Genomic DNA, 19049 nt, shown 5'->3' with positions numbered 1-19049 from the left:
GGATTTTAAACCCAACTCAACTACTTTTATTTTGAAGATTTTACTTATTTATTTATTTAAGCATGAGTAGGGAAAGTGACAGGCAGAGGGAGTGGGAGAAGCAAGCTTCCCACTCGATGCAGGGCTCGATCCCAGGACCCCAGGATCATGACCTGAGCTGAAGGCAGATGGTTAACAGACTGAGCCACCCAGATACCCCCCAACTCAACTACTTATTAGTTGGATGAGTTACTTAAGCCTAAACTTCACTATTTGCAATATTCCTAGCCCATGGTTTATTTTCAGTCAACAAACACTCATTAACCTGCGTAATCAGTGCCAGGCACTTCCAGGTCCTAACAGTCAGTAAATAACGCAAAGTCCCTGCTTTCATAATTTATCTTCTAAGAGGAAAAGCAGAGAACAAGATGGAAAAGTAACTAAATAAACAGACAAGATGCTTTCAAATAGTGAAAATGCTAAGAGGAAAAAAAATAATAAGATAGGGTAAGGAGCAGGAAGAGGCTGGGACACTGTATATGGGATGTTCTGGAACATTTCACTGAGCACTTCTATTCTAAGTATGTGACAATTGTGGGGGGAGAATCCAGATAGAGGAAACAGCCCACATAAATGTCCTAAGATGAGAAAAAATCTGGTATGGATTAGAAACAGGGGGAAGACCAGTGTGGGTGGAGCAGCAGAGTTGGGGGAGGAAGAGTGAAGGAAAGGTAGAAAAAGAAGAGGAGGCTCAGATGATAGAGGGCTGTCTAAGCTATGGTAAGGAATACAAATTTCAAGTGTAATAACAGTAGATAAGTGATAACGATTTGATGTACATTTTAAGATCATTCTAAATATTGTGTAGGGAACGGATGGTAGCAAAACAGGAGTGGAGGTAGGTGTTCAGTAAGAAGATGGTTCTGTAACCCATGTCACATGATGGTGAATTTGGACAAGGGTGTCATGCAAGATAAGGAAAAAAATGTATTTTGGAAGTGGAGCCAATAGAACCTGCTCTTTAATGGAAGTGAACAAAAGAGAAAAATTAAACATGACCAGTAAGGTTTTAAAAGAGTACTGACTGTAAAATAGTTGTTCTTTAGAGTGGGACAAAAATCTGCCCCTTGCAGCTGCCATATATTAGTTATAACCCTATTCCTATAAAAAGAAGTCCATTATCACCTTCAAAGGTTGAAAGATTATTGTCTTCCCTCAGACTTCTCTCCTTTGCCTAAATATTTCAAATGTTTTCAATCACAATCCAATAAGGTGGGTTTAGGTCACTCTCCTATTGTGGATGCTCATTTCTGAATGCCTTTCATTTTGATCCTGTTTTTCTATGCATAGCATCCATGAACAAACAAAAGAAGATGTGGTCTAATTATGGCAGAGCAGGATTTGCTTTTCACCTTCTCCATCCTAGACAATGTTTTTTTTAATTCATGTCTTTGTGACTGGCACTTCATAATCATCATCCCTCAAAGTCTAATAGGGGAAATAAGATGAGGACTTAGGATGGGATAAGCTCTGATCAAACAAAGACCATAGGAAAAGTGTCAGTGGTCAAATGGGGACAAGTTCAGCTCTAGATATGAGAGTTAAGAATGGCTTTCATAGAGGAATTTGAATAAAAATTTTTGAATAATAGGAAAGGTGATGACAGTTAGCAATGGTGGAAACTGGTGTGAGAAAGAAAAAGAAAAAAGAGAATGAGAAAGAAGGAAACAGAGATTGAGAAAGTAAGTTACAGCACGAGCAAGGCATGGGGCATAAGATTGGTCCATTGTCACACAGGTGTGGGGAATCAGAGAGCAAGGAGGTCAAAGAGGTGAGGCAGGGCTGTGCTGTAAAGGCCATGAATGTGACAAGAAGTCTGTCCTCAGTTTGTTAGACAAAGGGATAGTACTGGAGGCTGGGGACTCCGTTGTTGATGTTTTTAAACCAACAGAGAAAACTTCACTTCAAGAAGATTACTCTGGCGGCACATTTCTTTAGGTGATGAAAGACACAAGGAGAGAACACTGAATAATTCCTCCAGTGGTCCAGGAAGGAAGTCCTTTATGGAGGAGAAGGAAGGAGAGGTACACATGCAAGGGGATCATGGGAATAGAATTTCTAGAGCTTCCTAACTGCTCCAAGTGGAAAGAATAAACCAGGAAGAGAAAGAAAATGGGCCTTCTCACAAAGGTAAAACAGATTTTACACCAAAGCCTCGCTCTTCCAAACCTACCTCGGTTACAGGCTTAGATATAATTAATTTTTGACTCCCTATCACACATATTCTTCTTTTTTTTAAGATTTTATTTATTGATTCATGAGAGAGAGAGAGAGAGCAGAGACACAGGCAGAGGGAGAAGCAGGTTTATGCAGGGAGCCCGACGTGGGACTTGATCCCAGGTCTCCAGTATCAGGCCCTGGGCTGAAGGCAGCCCTAAACCGCTGAGCCACCTGGGCTGCCCCACACATGTTCTTTAAAGCATACAAAAAGTCACTAAAATATCCTGCTAATTCATGAGGTTTGGGCCAGCAGAAGTTTGGTAGAAAATTAAATCCTGTAACAGAAATAAAAGGTTATCTTGAGACTGAGAGTATTGCTGACTTTATTTATTTATTTATTTATTTATTTATTTATTTAGAAAATGTTTTATAAATTGACGACTATTTTAAATCCCCAAAGCTCAGCCATCCTGCTGTGCAAGAACTGGTCTGACTTCACAAGAAACCACTGGAGTGGGAACTGAGATGGGAGGCACAGCGTGGGGTCTCCTCTATGGCTTAACGTTCTTCATCTCAATTTTTAAGTGTTATGAGCAGTATGCCTTCTATGTTCTATGTAGGGCCAACTGGTGTCCCCCCCACCCCACCACCACCACCACTGCATTTGCTAAATAAATACTGAGAGAGAAAGAGGGGGAGGACAAGATGGACAAGAAGAAAAAGAAGGAGGTGGAAGAGGCGGAGGATAGAGAGAAAAAGAAGGAAGACGAGGGGAGGCTGCCTTAAAATGTAAAATATAGAAATATACTTGGCAGCAAAGACAATGTACTCCTATGTAGAAAAAAGAAATAACATCAGCTTATTTCTTTGCTTTTCCTTTGGATTTTATCTTTTAATGGTTAGTATATTCCACAGATGATTTCATCCAAATAAAAATGCTTTTAGTACTGTTTCATTATAGCTTGAAAAGTATATTATTAAAAACTCAGAGGTTACACTAAAGCATGAATGACACAACCAGATTCACCTATAATTTCACTGCTCAGAGATAATCAATGTTAATATTTTATTTATATCCATCTGGACATTTTGTTATGTGGATCTTTTTAAAGTAAGAATGAGCTTCTCTTTTGTGTTCTTTATTTTTGACACAATACCTATTGTGGCCTCTTTATTTCTTCCCTTCCCTTCTTGAAGGGTTTAATCCTAAAATCTATAGGAGGAGCAGAGCAAAGGTAGGTGTCAGCACTGGGGAAGAAGTGCACAGAGAGATGAAGTGACCCAGAGCTTCTGAATCCAAAAAGAAGTGGAAGGTACCTGTGCAGTGGAGGCTGCACAGGGTGGAGAATCAGAACTTGATGGGGTGCGGGGACAGCCTGGTACAGGGTAACAAAGGTGATGCGGGTATGCATGTGAAGGAGTGATCCAGCACAGTCAGAGGCCACCCCCCGTGGAAAGAAGGTCCCTCAGCAGCCTGAGGTAGACTGTTGGAACCTACAGGAGATAAGGAGGGTGCCTTCATAGAGGAGTGTCAGAGACCACACTCCCAGGTGACACATCCTTGCAGTGTCTGACCCCACATGTAGTACCTAAGGCCAAGTGGGCTGTGAGGAGAGAGGATGTGTGTGGAGAGTCCACAGACTGTTGAAGCATTAAACTTATCAGTTATTTGAGGAGAGCCAGCATCCTCACAAAAGTAATTTTTTTAATCCAATAATAGTAAAGCTCTTCATTTACTAAACATTTTTATAGCCCTCAAAAAAGTTTTATACTATTATTCTCTGATGTTTTTTGTTAACTGTTCTTCTAAGTATTTGATATTTTTGTTGCAATTGTGAATAATGTGTTTTACACAGTGTAGTCTCTGTTTCTTTTTGGTATACAGAAAATCTGTCAAGTTTGATACTTATTTATAATTAATCACTGAGATGAACTCCCTTAAGTTTCTTACTTCTAAAATTTTTAAGTTGAAAAAAAAGTAAAAATAAAATTTTTAAATGGATCCCTTAGGTTATCTTAAGTTTGTTACTTGTTCAAATTAAACTTGAGCAGTCATTAAATCTTGTTACTATATAGTCACTTAGGTCAAACTGCAGATGGGAGAAAGACAAAACAATTTTACATGGTCATTAATTAGTTAAATCATTGATTCATTTATCGAATATTTACTGAGCATATACTATAACCCTAGCCAAGTTACCTAATCTGGATAATTCTGTTTTTCTCAACTGTACAATGTAAATTACCAGAGAACCTATCCAAGTATTAAATGAAACAAATCAAGTAAATTCCTTAGCAATGCACATGGTGAGTGCTCAATAAATGTTAATGGTGATGACAGACACTATAAGCTGCCCTTCCCAGGGCTGCATTAGTTGAGAAAGTGGTCAGGCACATCTGTTTGTTTGTTTTTTAAGTCCAGTATTTCTTTCTCCTGCTCCCCTCCGCCATCTGGAGAACAGCCCTAATTAATTAGGAAGCAAGGAAGCAAGGAGAAAGGAAGGAAGGAAGGAAGGAAGGAAGGAAGGAAGGAAGGAAGGAAGGAAGGAAGGAAGGAAGGGGGGAGGGAGGGAGGGGAGGGAAGAGGAATTTATGAGAAACTCCCTCTAAAATCTACTAACTTTCACTTAGCTATAATCATCCCCTTGCCTTCCATTTCATTTGTAATTTCTGAAGGCTTCTGTATACAACAGGCCCTTAGTTAATACTAATGGATTTCAGGCCAAATTACAAAACTAAAAAAACCCTCAAAAGGTCCCACTGCCCTATGAAGGTATTAGTATGTCAGGCTACTTAACAGACAATTCCATAATGAAATCTGAGATAACAATTAAACTAAACTCATTCCTGTAAAATCTTACCAAGCTATGTTAGTGTTATATACAATATTAAGATTAGAAATACAATTAAAACTCAATAAATAAATTTTTAAAATTTGAAAAAAGAAATACAATAATTATATTCCCTTCCCCAAAAGTAAGCAATGTTCAGAACTGTTTGCTCTTCAGTTCTGAACTGAAGTTCTAAACCTCTTCAGCTTTAGAGAAACCATACCTTTATTAAGTTGTAAACTGGGAAGCTGCTTGTTTTGGCTACTAGCCAAAAGTCTGATTTCTTTAACAAAATGTAAAAGTAAGTAAAACTCGACATTCTGACTTACCCACTTCAGCCAAAGTTCTGATACAAGACTCCACGGAGGATTTCTGTGCTGGATTTGGCCAGGTGCAATTGTAAATTCTGAAGGCAGATTGCAGCAACTGAATAAAAACTGGCTGATGTGTCTGAAAACAAAAAGAAAGTATGCAAATAGGCCTAGCTCCTAACATGGCATCTATGCATTATCAAAAAGGCTCTTCAAAATAGGCTCATCAGTGCCATTTACAGAATATCTCATTTAACAAATATTTATTATGTACCCATTCATGACAAGCACCATGTCAAATGCAATAGAAAATCGATTACTTGCATTTTAATTATATTGTTAATCAGAAAAAATTTGGCATTTCTTGAAGCCAAACACATGAATTTAAGTATATTTTTTTAATAATCTCTAGTTTATTTCCAAATATAAATAGAGCAATGTTCTGAGTTTGTTTGATTGATTGTATATTTTTGTTTCATATAATAAGCAAAGACAGGAGACAACAATTTTGACATCTAAAAACAATTTCATATGGTTCTAATAGTTCAAAAGTTTTCTGTAAAGAAAATATAATCAAAAATGATATTTTTTATAAAAATAATACAAAATTACTATAGAATTTTTGGGGCCCACAGAGATGAAAATCACCAATAACCCTACCATGTAGAGATGATCAGTATCAACATTTTGAAGATATTTACTTCCTGAGTTTTTCTGTGTATATATGCACATATATTCTTTACACATGCAGAGTTGGATGATACTATAATACAATTCTAGGGACTGTTTCACATAATATTACTTCATAATCATCATCCTTAGTCATAAATATTTCTTTTAAAACATGATTTCCATTTGCTATGTAACAAGCCATCTGACAGATACACCATTATTTAACTATTCCCCTATTTGTGGTCATTTAAGGTTGATGTCAATTTGTAAGTATTATAAATACTTGAATGAAAATTTCAGTATGTAAATTCCTGCTAATTCTTTCAGGATAAATTACTAAAGTCAATTTACTGAGTCAAAATGCCTATCCATTTAAAGAATCATTTATTGCAACACTTGGCAAACAGCCAAAGTACTGACATGAATGTTTCTATTACGCTTGGAGGAAGAACAGGAATAATTCAATTTGAAGATGAGGCTTCTTAAAAATAAAGCTTGGTAAACTCAGAAATGGATAAAACATCAATAATATGAGAGAAAAGTGACCTCCAGAAGTGTAGGAAATGACTTCCTGACCAGATTAAAGTCTTTTCTTATGCAAATATGGTAAAATAAATTCTGTGTCAGAATGCTCCTGTATTTGTTTAGGTTACCTGGAGGCTGGTACTGTTGTCTGAAAAGGGGGAATTAAAGAAGCCGCTCACAATATTCATTATTGACTCTGTAACACACTTCTCCAAGAAGGTGTCTGCGTGTTTCCTATCTGTGGTTGTGTTGCAAACCTGGAGAGAAAAATTGAACAGCTCAATATATCTTATCACATCTTTGAATTCTAACTGAAACCTTGTAAAAATTGATCTGATACTGTTATTTGTAACATTTCTTCTGCTTTTGAAAGTTGCTTTGAATAGACACATTTTTGCTGAAATCTATTAAATTTTCATCATTCTGGTGTAGCTGCTCCTTTACATTGGTTGTCATTTTATCCTTGGATCAGAATTCTTTCATAGACCTCCCCTCCAGTCCCTTCGTCCCTACTCTGCTTCTCCCTACTCTTGTACACCAACCTTCTCCCTCTGTCTCCAAGCATGACTTTGCTGGAAAACCACCCTTCCACTCAATGTGAAGAAATCAAAGAGAAACAGTCATTCTAAGAAAGTGGTGAATGTGATTAATGGATATTCTACATATTTTCACTTATAATACCTAGCCCAAACTGGAGGATGCAAACAGAAAATATTTGGCAAGGAAAACAGAAAGCTAAAAGAAGATAAAGCTCTTTCCAACACTTTTGACCTTTTCATCCATAGATTCTCTGGGAAGCATGGGAGTGTGCCTTTGCATGCTTCCTTCTGAGTAGGGCTGAGCAAGAAGAGACCATACTCACGCTAAGGATAGACCAGAAAAGAACACAGGCCTGGTTCCTGCCCTGATTTTTATATGTGATTAAGTGAGGCAGAAATTGGTCATTTTGTGAAACAAACCACAAATTTCCAAGGATGTCAGGGTAGACAAATTGCAAAAGCTAAGATACATGATTAAAAACAAATGAAAAAAAGCTGGGTAATAAAAAGAAACATGAAGATAAAAAGAAGAAGAAAGTGGGAGGGGGAAAGCACAGGGTGTGAGAAACTCCTGAAAAACTGGGGCAGAGTAACAAAGTTTAAATATTCGCACAGTGATGGTGGAGAAAATATGGTGGCCAGATGTTTCAGATGTTCTCAGACAATCCAAATTTCTGCATCATTTCTTTTTCTTTTCAGTAAGGTGATTAATCAAAAGAATAAGTATAATTTAATTTTATATTGCATATTGCTTTAAAATCTTTCACACAAATAAGCTCACAAAAGAGTAAATTTCCCTCCTCACACAGGTGTCCCAGTGTTTTGGTTGGGGAAATAACAGTATTTGCTGAATGGAGGAAAAAGAGGACAGGGAGGGATTGCTTTGTTTCTAAGTCACTTCCCAGCAGGGCTCTTCATTTTTTCCTTGTCTATTAAATGACACCTACCTGACAGGGTTGTATTAGAGATAATCTCACAGTTATTGCAGGGAACAGTGCAATTGAAGGAAATAGATCATGCCAATTATGCATTTAGTTAGGGTTCCAGAATATAACATAATGCCTGGCATATACAACATGTTCAATTAATGTTTGGAAAATGAATAAATCAATTGATTTTTAAAATGAAAGAGTAAGAAAGAATAGAAAGACTCATGTTGTTTCCGGTTAACTTTGGGATAGGTTATAATTGTGGAACATCAGAACTAAAATTAAATGTGGTCCCAGAACTAATACAAAATTAGGTTTCCCACGATGGATATGATACAGGATTTATTTCGTTTCATATCCTTCCACTATTAGCTTTTATATTGAAATGTTCTGATTTGTAGGATAAAAATATATTAAAGATGAAGAGGTAGCCAACCAATTCTACAATAACCAGCTCAAATAACCTTCCTCATCCAGTGACATTTCACACAATTGTGTGGGGTTCTGCAGAGTTATTGTGGTATCACATTGAATTACCTGCAACTGGACATTTGCTAAAGAGCCACTTAGAAATTTGCCTTATTTAGTCAATGGATTAGTAAAAGTAATCTATTTCTAGATAAAGACTTTCCTCGAAAAGCTGGTTTACAAAACTATGTGGACTCTATTGCTCAATGCATTTGAACAAGAAATTCAAAACAATTTTTCAAGATATTTTTCCTGCCCCATATGAATGATAATATTTTTGCACCTCTAGAACGTTGCATCCTACATTGCAATATCATGGATAGGCAGGAGATAGAAGAAGCCAGCTTTTAAAACTTTCCAGGGGAAAAAAAAGAATCCTAAAAATAACAATATTTCTTTATCCAGCCTGTCTTTTATTTATTTTTACTGCCTCACTCCAATAAACCCTGGAAATGATTCAAAAATATTATATCACATTAAATTAACTTTTATGTGTAATACACATATTTTCAAGTTTTCAATCTATTTGCACATATTATTCACATACCACTATTTCCTTTAAAGCATGCCCCATGTGACTCTCCAAACATTTATTTTAAAAGGTTAAATTTATTCCATCATATCAATGCACCATCATGTTTTAATCCATTTTTGGAATAAATTGAGGTATACATAACCAAAAATACAAATCATTTTTCTTATTTTCCTAGTTTATTTCGTTCTTGCCAGACTTGTATGTGATTTTCCTAAATTTTCTTGCAACTATAATGAATCGTGCAAAATTCTTCTATTTACTTTCAGATTTTTGGCATATATTCTACCAAAAGAGGAGTCAGCAGTTGAGGATATATAGGCAGTTTTATACCATTGCGAGGCTGAGGCCCTACAGTAATAAACAGACAATGTTATCAACAACCTATTTGTAGATGCACAGGATGGTCCCTCATCACTACCAACTAGCTCTGGTTGGGATCAGCTGCTGTATGGTCCTGGCAGAACAGAGTGGAAGAATAAGAATTCAGGTACCTATTGGGTCTCTGCCTCCAATCCCATCTCTTTCTCCTCACAGAGGCTTTGGCAGTGTCTGCATCTCTGGGTGCAGCTCCCACTGAGCTCTACCACAGTTTCCCCAATCACAACAGTGCTGTCTTTGCGTCTTCCCCTGGGTGCAAATATCTTTGCAGTGTCCCCAGTTCCTGGGTGCTCCCCTGTGCCTTCTTGGTCACTTTCACACTGCCCAGATCTCCTGGAGGATGCCATCTGGTTCCTGCTGAAACTGACTGCTCAAACTGTAAATTATCACTATTTTTGCCCGCTTAATGATACCTAAAAGTCATTTTGTGTTTCTGGCGTCACTAATGAGCCTTGGCACTTTCCACGTAATCACTTCATGCCTATATTTTGTCACGTACAGATGATTCAAATCTTCTAACCACTCGAAGTAAGACCTGGATAATGACTGATACATTACGTATCATTTTAACATATTTTTCATAATAAGCTCTTTTTGACTGTCATTTCACATATATCTTTCACATTCCAAACTTTTATTTAGAATGTTCATTTCATCACATTTCATTGTGTCAAATAAAATAGAACTCAGGCACTATTTTTTCTTTTTCTTTTTTAAGATATTATTTATTTATTCATGAGAGACACAGAGACAGAGAGAGGCAGAGACACAGGCAGAGGGAGAAGCAGGCTCCATGCAGGGAGCCCGACATGGGACTCGATCCCAAGTCTCCAGCGTGACACCCAAAGGCGGCACTAAATCGCTGAGCCACCGGGGCTGCCCATTATTTTTTCTTTAGATCATTTCTATTTACTTAACATAAAGAAGAAAAAAAACTCCCCTCTACAGAAGGGATATCCTACACATTTTGTTCTAGTTTTTTATTGGAGTCCTCCTCCATTCATATATGTGTCCTGATTCCCATTTAACTATTTACACTATCTGAGAGTTTGCTGCTGTAGTGACCTAACTCATGGATTCTATTCTGATCAATTTTTTCCCATATTGATATCCACCTGTCCTCCAAACATTTACTAAATACTGATTTCTTGTCTCACTCTTAGGGTGCTTGAGGTTTGTCTTATATCACTAATTACTATTTAAATCTCTCTGGTATATTCCATGTGTCCTTATTTTTTAAATATTTTAAAATATCTGTAAAATATTAAAATAATCCCAAACTCCATATATCACTATTTTTCAAATTATTTGTTTAAATTATTAAATTATTATTATTTAAATTATATCTAAATATTGGATTACAAGTCAGGACAGTGAATCAAACAAAACAAAGTCCCTACTCTATAAGAGTTATTCTAATCAAGAAAGGCATTCAATAGACAAATTAATAAATACATAATATAAATGGAAAATAGAAAATAGAGCAAATAGGATACTCTAGAGAAGAATAAAGAAGGGCAAGCTGTACAGGGATAAGTACAGCTTCTTTTTATGCTGCAGGAGGAGTGGATATGGTTGAGGATTACTATTTTATTTACCTCATTTGCTTAAGGAACCTCTCTGGATAAGGTGACATTTTAACATAAAACTGAAGGAAGTGAGGAAAAAGCCTTGGAGGTTTCCAGGGGAAGAGCAAGTGAAAATCTGTCTCCACCAGTAGAATATAAGTTCCTGGACATGGAAAGCTAGTCTGACTTGCTCATCACTCCACATGCAGGACCTAAGTACATAGTAGGTATAAAATCATTTGCTGAGACACAAATATGAAACATTTCTAGACATAATTTTGTCTGACATTTCTCCCCTTGTAAATACGATATCCCTTCTCTCCTCCACTCTAAAAGTGACCACTACTCTTTCAAAGATGACAGATGGACTTACTAAAGCTATATGCTAGAGCAACACTGTCCAATAAGACTTTCTCCAATGATGGAAATCTATATCTGTGATGTCCAACACATGTGTTTATTGAGCTCTTGAAAGGTGGCTGATGCTATTGAGGAACTGATTTTCCATTTGATATAATTTTACCTAATTAAAATTTAAATTTAATTGTGGCAAGCTGCTACTCTACAGGATAGGGTAACTCTAGTGCCCGTAACATAATTTTGATCACACACTCAAGGAATACAAATCCTAAGGATCATTTTTGTATTCTTGTAGACAGTACACATGTTCCTCTAAATAGCTGAGGTGATATCACATATTTATTTTAATTTGCATTCCTACATTCATGAGGCCAAAACTTCCAAACATTCACTTTTTACATCTCCCTTTATGTGAGTCATTGGTTCATACACTCAATTGGCTTTCTTAGAAGTCTACATTCATTTTTTAAAAAGGTAATATTTTTCCTAGTATCAATATATATTAATTGTAGGAACACTGAAAAAATATAGAAAATCACAAAATGGAAAACAAAAATTATCTATGATACAAAAATACAGATAAAACCATGGTTAACCTTTTAGAATAATTTCTTCTAATCTTTGTGCACTCTGCCATTTATATTTTACGTAACTGAAATTATTCTAGATAACCAGTTTTGTCTTCTTTTTATACTCATCACTCAACCATTAGCACATCCCACATTACTAAACATCCTCAAAAAATAATCTCAATGATCTATAACATCAATCTTACAGATATATCATAATTTATTGAACCATTTCTCTATTATTAAATTTTGAAACTATTTCTTACTGTATATTATTATAAAAGCCTGTTGAACTTCTTTGACCATAAATCCTTGATATCATTTCTAATTATTTCCTGAGGACAGATTCTTGGAAGGTAAATTATTTGACACATTAAAAAGGTATGAAGGTTTCTTTTAATGTATTACCAAAACGCCTCTCAGAAAGACAGCATGAATTTACATTCTCATCAGCAAAGTATGTGAACCAACATTTAATATTATCTCTTTACTTTTACCTTTTTGCCCTTACAACTTTGATAGTTAGAAACTGGATCTTATTCCTCTCTGTATTTTTAAAAAATTATTAACAGTTGACTATTTTTTCAGAATGCCTGAGTCTTGACCATTTCATTATTAGGTTGTTAGTGCTGTGTGTGTGTATATATACATATTTTTTTTTTCTTTTTAAAGCATTGGACCTTTAAAGATTTATTTATTTATTTTAGAGGCTGGGTGGCAGAGGGAGAGGGAGAGAGAAACCCAAGCAGGCTCCACACTCAGCATAGAGTCAGACGTGGGCCTTAATCTCATGACCCTGAGTTCATGACCTGAGCCAAAACCAAGAGTCGGAAGCTCAACCGACTACACCACTCAGGCGCTCCAAGTTCTTTATGTAAAGATTATTAAGCTTTTTAAAAAATGTTCAGTAACTTTTTCCTTATTTTGATATTTTTATTTATATGTGTGATACTCTATGTGCTTGTGTTTGAAATTTTCAAAAAATGAAATGTCTATTATTTTCCTTAATTATTCTCATTCACTGCTTTCATGCTTAAAAAGAACCTTCTCATCCAAAGACATAAATAGTCACCTACATTTGCATCCATTTTTATTGTTCCATATTTACCTCTAAAATCTTAATCTAATTGCAATTTATGCTATTATATGATTTAGGTTAGAAGCTGAGTTCATTACACCCCAAATAGCCAGTGTCCTCAAACGTCATTTTGATTTAGTTCAAATCAATAATTTGTGTTGAATGTCCATTCCATGCCAAGAATGTTCTATGTACCTGGGATCTGTCAGTGAATAAAATATATGAGAATTACTACCCCAATGGAGCTTATATTATTACTTTAATAATCCATGCATAAGCAAACTTACAGCCCATTGGACAAATCCAGCTATATCCACTTGTTTACATATTGTCTATGGCACCCTTCCCTTTAGTAATGGCTATAACCGTTGTGATAATGGTCTGAAAAGCTAACATATTAACTACCTTCCTGTTCATGGAGAAAGTTTGCTCATCCCTGAAAATAACTAATACTTCTTTACTAGTGGGTAATAATTTCTTTATCATATATTAATATCTTACATATGTAAAACTCTGTTTATGCATATTTATTTCATTCCACTGACATGCCTACTTAATTCAATGTGAAGACTACACTTACTTTGTTTTCAAATTCACTTCTTAAATATTTTTCACCTCAGTGGACATGTATTTATTTATTTATTTATTTATTCCACAAATACATACTATCTACTATGTGTGAGACACTGTTCTAGGTCAGGTGTAAACCAAATGGACAAAGTCCCTGCCCTGTGTTTGTTTCAGTAGGAACAAATACAAATGCACACAAAAATGTCACATGGAGATCAGCTCTACGAAGAAAAATGAAGCCAAGTGAAGGGGGGGAGCAGAGGGAAGAATTTGCTGCACACAGGGTGGTATGTGAAGGCCTCTTTGAAGACTTTAAAGCAGGAACATGGAAGAAGTCTTGAGGATACCTGGAAGACCAGTGCATCCCAGGCAGATGCAAAGGTGCTGAGATGGGAATGTGTTTGGCATATTTGTGGAACAGCAAGATGGCCATTAGATGGAACAGAGAGCTAGCTAGGGGAAATTAAGTGGACATGGGCAAGGGGAAGGGTATCAGAGGAGAGGCCAAATCATGCAGCTATTTTACTTTGGGAAGAATTTAAGCAGAGGAGTGACCTGAACCAACATTCTTCTTCCTCTTTTGAATCATGATGGCTGCAGTGTAGATGAAGGATCAACAATAGATGAAGGAGGGCAAGTGTGAAAGCAGGGAAACAAATTATGAGGCTACTGCAATGATACAGATGAGAGTTAATGGTACTCTGGAGCAGATGGTAGTGATGGAAGTGTTCAGGAGTAGTCAGATTTTAAACATTTTTTTAAATATTTTTAAGTTAGGGGATCCCTGGGTGGCGCAGCGGTTTGGCACCTGCCTTTGGCCCAGGGCGCGATCCTGGAGACCCGGGATCGAATCCCACATCAGGTTCCCAGTGCATGGGGCCTGCTTCTCCCTCTGCCTGTGTCTCTGCCTCTCTCTCTCTCTCTCTCTCTGTGACTATCATAAATAAATAAATAAAAATAATTTTTAAAAATAAATAAATAAATAAATATTTTTAAGTTAAAGTCTGTAGAATTTGCTAAAGGAATGGAGTTAGAGTGTAAGGAAACAAAGTTTACAGTTAACACCAAGACTTTTTGCTTGAATACGTAGATTGAATAATGGAATTGTCACTTACTGAGAAGCCAGAGACTTGAGAAAGAATTCATTTTTAGTGGGATATAGGAATGAATGGGGAGCCGGAAGTTAGATAGCCAAGTGGCCATGTCATACAGGCAGTTAGATATGTGAGACTGGACATTAGGAGAAGGATCCAAGCATCAGTCAGTCTGGTATTAAGGACAGGAGAGTATTGAGATCAGCAATCAAGGGATTATAGACAGGGGAGTAAATCTAAGGTTTGAGTCTATCACATTCCAATATTTAGAATCTAGAAAGATTCAGAGGAAAAAGCAAAGGAACTTAAGAATGAGTGGGCAATGAGTGGGGGGCAAGCAGAATGGAAAGTATATTCTGGGGGCCAAGTGAAGAAGTGTTTCAGGAGGGAATTGATCAACTATGACAAATGCTGCTCAAGATTTAAAGAGCAAAAAGTAGGATGCAGCATAGGGATCAACCATCAATCAAGAATAGTCAAATATTCATTCCATTGGACAACACCAAAATAACTTGGCCTGAAAGTTGAGGAGAAAAAATAGAATTATAACTGAGGGAAAAGGGTCACAAAAAGGTAAGGTTTATAGAGTAATATATAGTCCTTACTTGCCTGCAATGCTAGCTAATAAGGCCATACAAAAAGAATACTTTAAAATAAGACATTTCAATGGCTCATACAACTTAAAAAAGTCAATAAATCTCTAGAATCAAGTCATCAACCAAAGAAAACTACAATTCCATCAAATTAAAGAACTTGGAAAGTGTGGTTCAAGGTACATATAAAATTTACCTTTACTCCTACTTCGGACCTATTTGGTAAGCTACATAAAGGGAGAGAATGGCTCAATCAAGTGATCTATTTGAAAATAAAATACTCTGATTTGTCCTGTTAAGCAGTGATTGACAAGGCAATGACGCAACACTGCATTTAGATGCACCTCTAAATTATTTCTTGGTCTAATTTCATTTCTGCCAATACATCACTTAGAGTACCACTGGCCATTAGAGAATCATGAAATTGATAGCAAAATTGGAAACTTCTTCAAAAGAAAAAATGTAGTCTGAGGCTAACATTGGCCACTTTCAGGTGCTTTCTAATGACTCAAATCCCCTGACTTTGAAAAAACAATGAGTTACAAAGACAAAGGGAAGCATTTCTGCCCTACAAACAACAATTTTATTCCATATTGGAACACATACCAAAGTGGGCTTCTGTTAAATGCTCTGAAAGACAGTGGGACATCTTTCAATGAGTGAAATACCTTTGCTGCCTCCCTAAATTCGGTATATTTCCAGAACATGGATACTGTCTGTCAGGAAATCAGAATGGAATCCGGTGTGTGAATCCTAGCACCAGTTTCTTAAAAACAAGTCTTTCATGGCAGCCCGGGTGGCTCAGCAGTTTAGTGCCTTCCTTCATCCCAGAGCGTGATCCTGGAGTCCCGGGATCGAGTCTCGCATGGCTCCCCGCATGGAGTCTGCTTCTCCCTCTGCCTGTGTCTCTGCCTCTCTCTCTCTCTCTCTCTCTCTCTCTGTGTGTGTGTCTCTCATGAATAAATGAGTAAAATCTTTAAAAATATATTTAAAAGAAAACAGTTTTTCAGAAAGATTTTCTTCTATGGGTCTTAGCAAAATAAAAAGTAAGGAGGTACAAACAGGAATATGAAAGATACTAATTAAGACTCTTTAGAGAGCTTTACCCAAGAGTAAACAAAAAGAACCTGGTAGAGATGATTCCAGAGCAACATGAAGAGAAAGGTAGAAGGTGGCATGAATGCCACTACATATTAATATTTCTTTTGCCTTTTAAGTAAGATTGTTCTCCAAACTTCTACTGAAATAATCATCTGCCTTGCACTGGCTAGATCCTGCCTGAAACACTGCGTTCCATCCCAAATGCCATACTTTTAGAACACTGACATATTAGAGAGAACCCCAAAGTGTACTGAAAATAGGAAGGAGCTCAGAACAAATTTGAGAAAAAGCACTGGATTGAGCCACAGCACATTTCCCAACTCTGCTTCTAGCTAGGCAAGTCACCCTGTGGTAGCAAATTAATCTCTCTGGAACCCAGAGGCAAAATTATGAGGTCAATCTAGACGGTCTTAAGTTCTTTAAATTGTATAATTTTATTATTTCAAAGTAGATCATCAGCAAGGAGAATATGTTACTTATGGTAAATACCTACATCTCCGCTGAATTGAATCGTTCTATGTTGCTACGAAGGAAGAAATAGGCAAAAATCATAAGACATAAATATCTGGCTCAATATTAAGAGTTTTTAATAAATTTAAGTTATGTAGCAACGACACCAGTTGTCTCAAAACATAGTGAGATCACTCTTATTAGAAATATACAGGCAGGTGCTGAAGAGCATAAACTATATGACTGCTAGTCTGTTCCAATCTTAAGATCCTACGATTCTTTAGGTCCAATTTGCCACATACCTTTCCTCATATTACCTTTGCTATTTTCTCACTGATTTAAATCAGCTGTTCCAGGGCTTCATCACTTCATGGGAACCTCTGAATTAGCCCATCTCTATGTCAAGTCATTATTGTGCATATTCAATTTCACAGACATGCTTTCTGGTTCTTGCCTATACTGGATGGTCCTCCTTTTGGTTATCCTCAACATTCTTATTTGGTATAGGTATTGAGGAAGCTTGTTGAAATTGCTTTAAAGGCTACATATAACCTTGTAATAATACCAGTGATGTTACCACGATGTGGATGAAATAGATGATGTTATCAGCTCTCTTAGTAAGTGCCACAGATGTGCTAAGAGCTTTATATGCATAATCTCATTGAATCCTCCTGATAACCCTATAAGGAATGTGTTATAGTATCCATTTTACAAATAAGGAAGCTCAGAGTCAGAGGGGTAAGTACTTTGCTCGAGGTAACAGAGCTAGGAAGTGAAAGAATCTAGACTTGAACTCTGGTCTGGCTAATACCTCTAAAGTACCTACTCTTAAACTACATATTCTACTGCAGTGGTTCCTAAAGTTTAGTCCCTGGACCACCAGCTTCAGCATTACACGGGAACTTGTTAAAAATGCACAGACTCACATCTACTGAGTCAGAAACTCTGGGGTGGGGCTCAGCAATCTGTGTTTTAACAAACCCTCCAAATAATTCTGATCCTCACTGAAGTTTGAGAACTACTGATCTACTCAACTGAAAATTTGCCTAGAAGGCCACATTCTACTTATTTAAACAATTTTCTTTTTTTTTGTATTTGAATTTGAGTGTGTGATGGCTCCTTAATCTCTCTTCAAGAGGAGAAAGACAAAGCCCAGTAATGGAAAATCAGATTTTCTTTCCCTTCCCTGAAATAGGAAGGGTGATTCTTTGTCATTCTTGGCAAGGGGATAAGAGATCTGCTGTTTTAAAATATAAATAAGAGGGAAACCAGAAGGAAAGAAAAAAATGCTATTTACAGTATAGCTAAGCTATTGTGGTTAGACATTATAATGAGTAAATAGACTAGAAAGATCTCAAAATTCCCTTCAAGCCTTTTATAAAATAAATAACATTAAATGTCTACTAAATCAAAATAGTTAAAATAAAAACTTTTCCTAGCATGCATGCTTAAAAAAAATACATCTTAGCTTTATAAATACATCAGTGGCAAGGATGTTTCCAAGGTGGCATAACCAGTGGCAGGTACATCAGCTTTCTTTGGCTTAAAAAATAAAAATCCTTTTAGCTTTGTAGCTCATGCTGTCTAGAATGTGACCTTGGTCTTTTTCAAGCTTATCTTTAGTCCGTAGCACTGTGCAACTCTGCAAATCAGTCTATAATCTCTTTAATATCTTCCTGCACGTGCAATTTTAAAGCTCAGTCATCGGCATATAAACCATTCTTTACTTCAAGGTCTCTATAGATACCTCCAGCCCATCAGATACAAGAACTTTCACAAGGACACAGGGGTAAATATGAGTGATATGAAAATCGTGTGTAAAACAAAGTGATTTCTCCACAGGTGCTGGTTTACCTGCAAAACATAATGATGGCTTTTCATTCTATAGAAATGAAGTAAAACAGGAACTGCCTTACTTCACACATGCTTAAACATAGTGGATTTGGCTCATACTATACCACATCGAGGGTAAAATGAGCACATTTCATCTGCAAGCCTGATGTCTTAGTCTCCAGTAGATATTTTATTATATTCCTTTTGTCTTCCTTCTTTCCAGAAAGGGTGTAAGGAGGCAGTTAACTAGTGAATGACAGTCAGCATCCATTCTTATAAGATGGTGAGAATGTAGACCTCACTAATCCCTCTCCTCCAAAATACATCTAAATAAGGCCTGTGTAAAGCTGCCAGCACTCAAGAATGTAGAGAACCAAAAAAGCTAGGGCAGCCCATCACAGGTCTAAGGATTATCTATACATTATCTTTTACTAGTGAGATTCTTA

General features: G+C 36.5%; 1 protein-coding gene and 1 long non-coding RNA gene across 5 annotated transcripts in view; one reads left to right on the top strand and one right to left on the bottom strand.

The window, feature by feature from the left end:
- ITPR2 (inositol 1,4,5-trisphosphate receptor type 2) overlaps positions 1-19049 on the bottom strand; it is a 472511-nt gene that overhangs the window by 236130 nt on the left and 217332 nt on the right. For all 4 annotated transcript variants that reach the window (XM_077870671.1, XM_077870669.1, XM_077870668.1 and 1 more), the window contains 2 exons: positions 6667-6795; positions 5360-5480 (listed from right to left, as the gene is read on the bottom strand). In XM_077870671.1, the coding sequence (XP_077726797.1) occupies positions 5360-5480; positions 6667-6795 (250 nt within the window). The remainder of the gene's footprint in view (positions 1-5359; positions 5481-6666; positions 6796-19049) is intronic.
- Positions 2102-3154, top strand: LOC144297627 (uncharacterized). Its single transcript, XR_013364587.1, has 2 exons — positions 2102-2169; positions 2660-3154. It is a non-coding gene; the product is annotated as an uncharacterized LOC144297627 (long non-coding RNA).

This window comes from Canis aureus, chromosome 25, assembly GCF_053574225.1.
Source record: "Canis aureus isolate CA01 chromosome 25, VMU_Caureus_v.1.0, whole genome shotgun sequence".
NCBI lineage: Eukaryota > Metazoa > Chordata > Mammalia > Carnivora > Canidae > Canis > Canis aureus.
The sequence above is the reverse complement of the archived record's forward strand: the minus strand, read 5'-3'. Positions and strand labels throughout refer to the sequence as shown.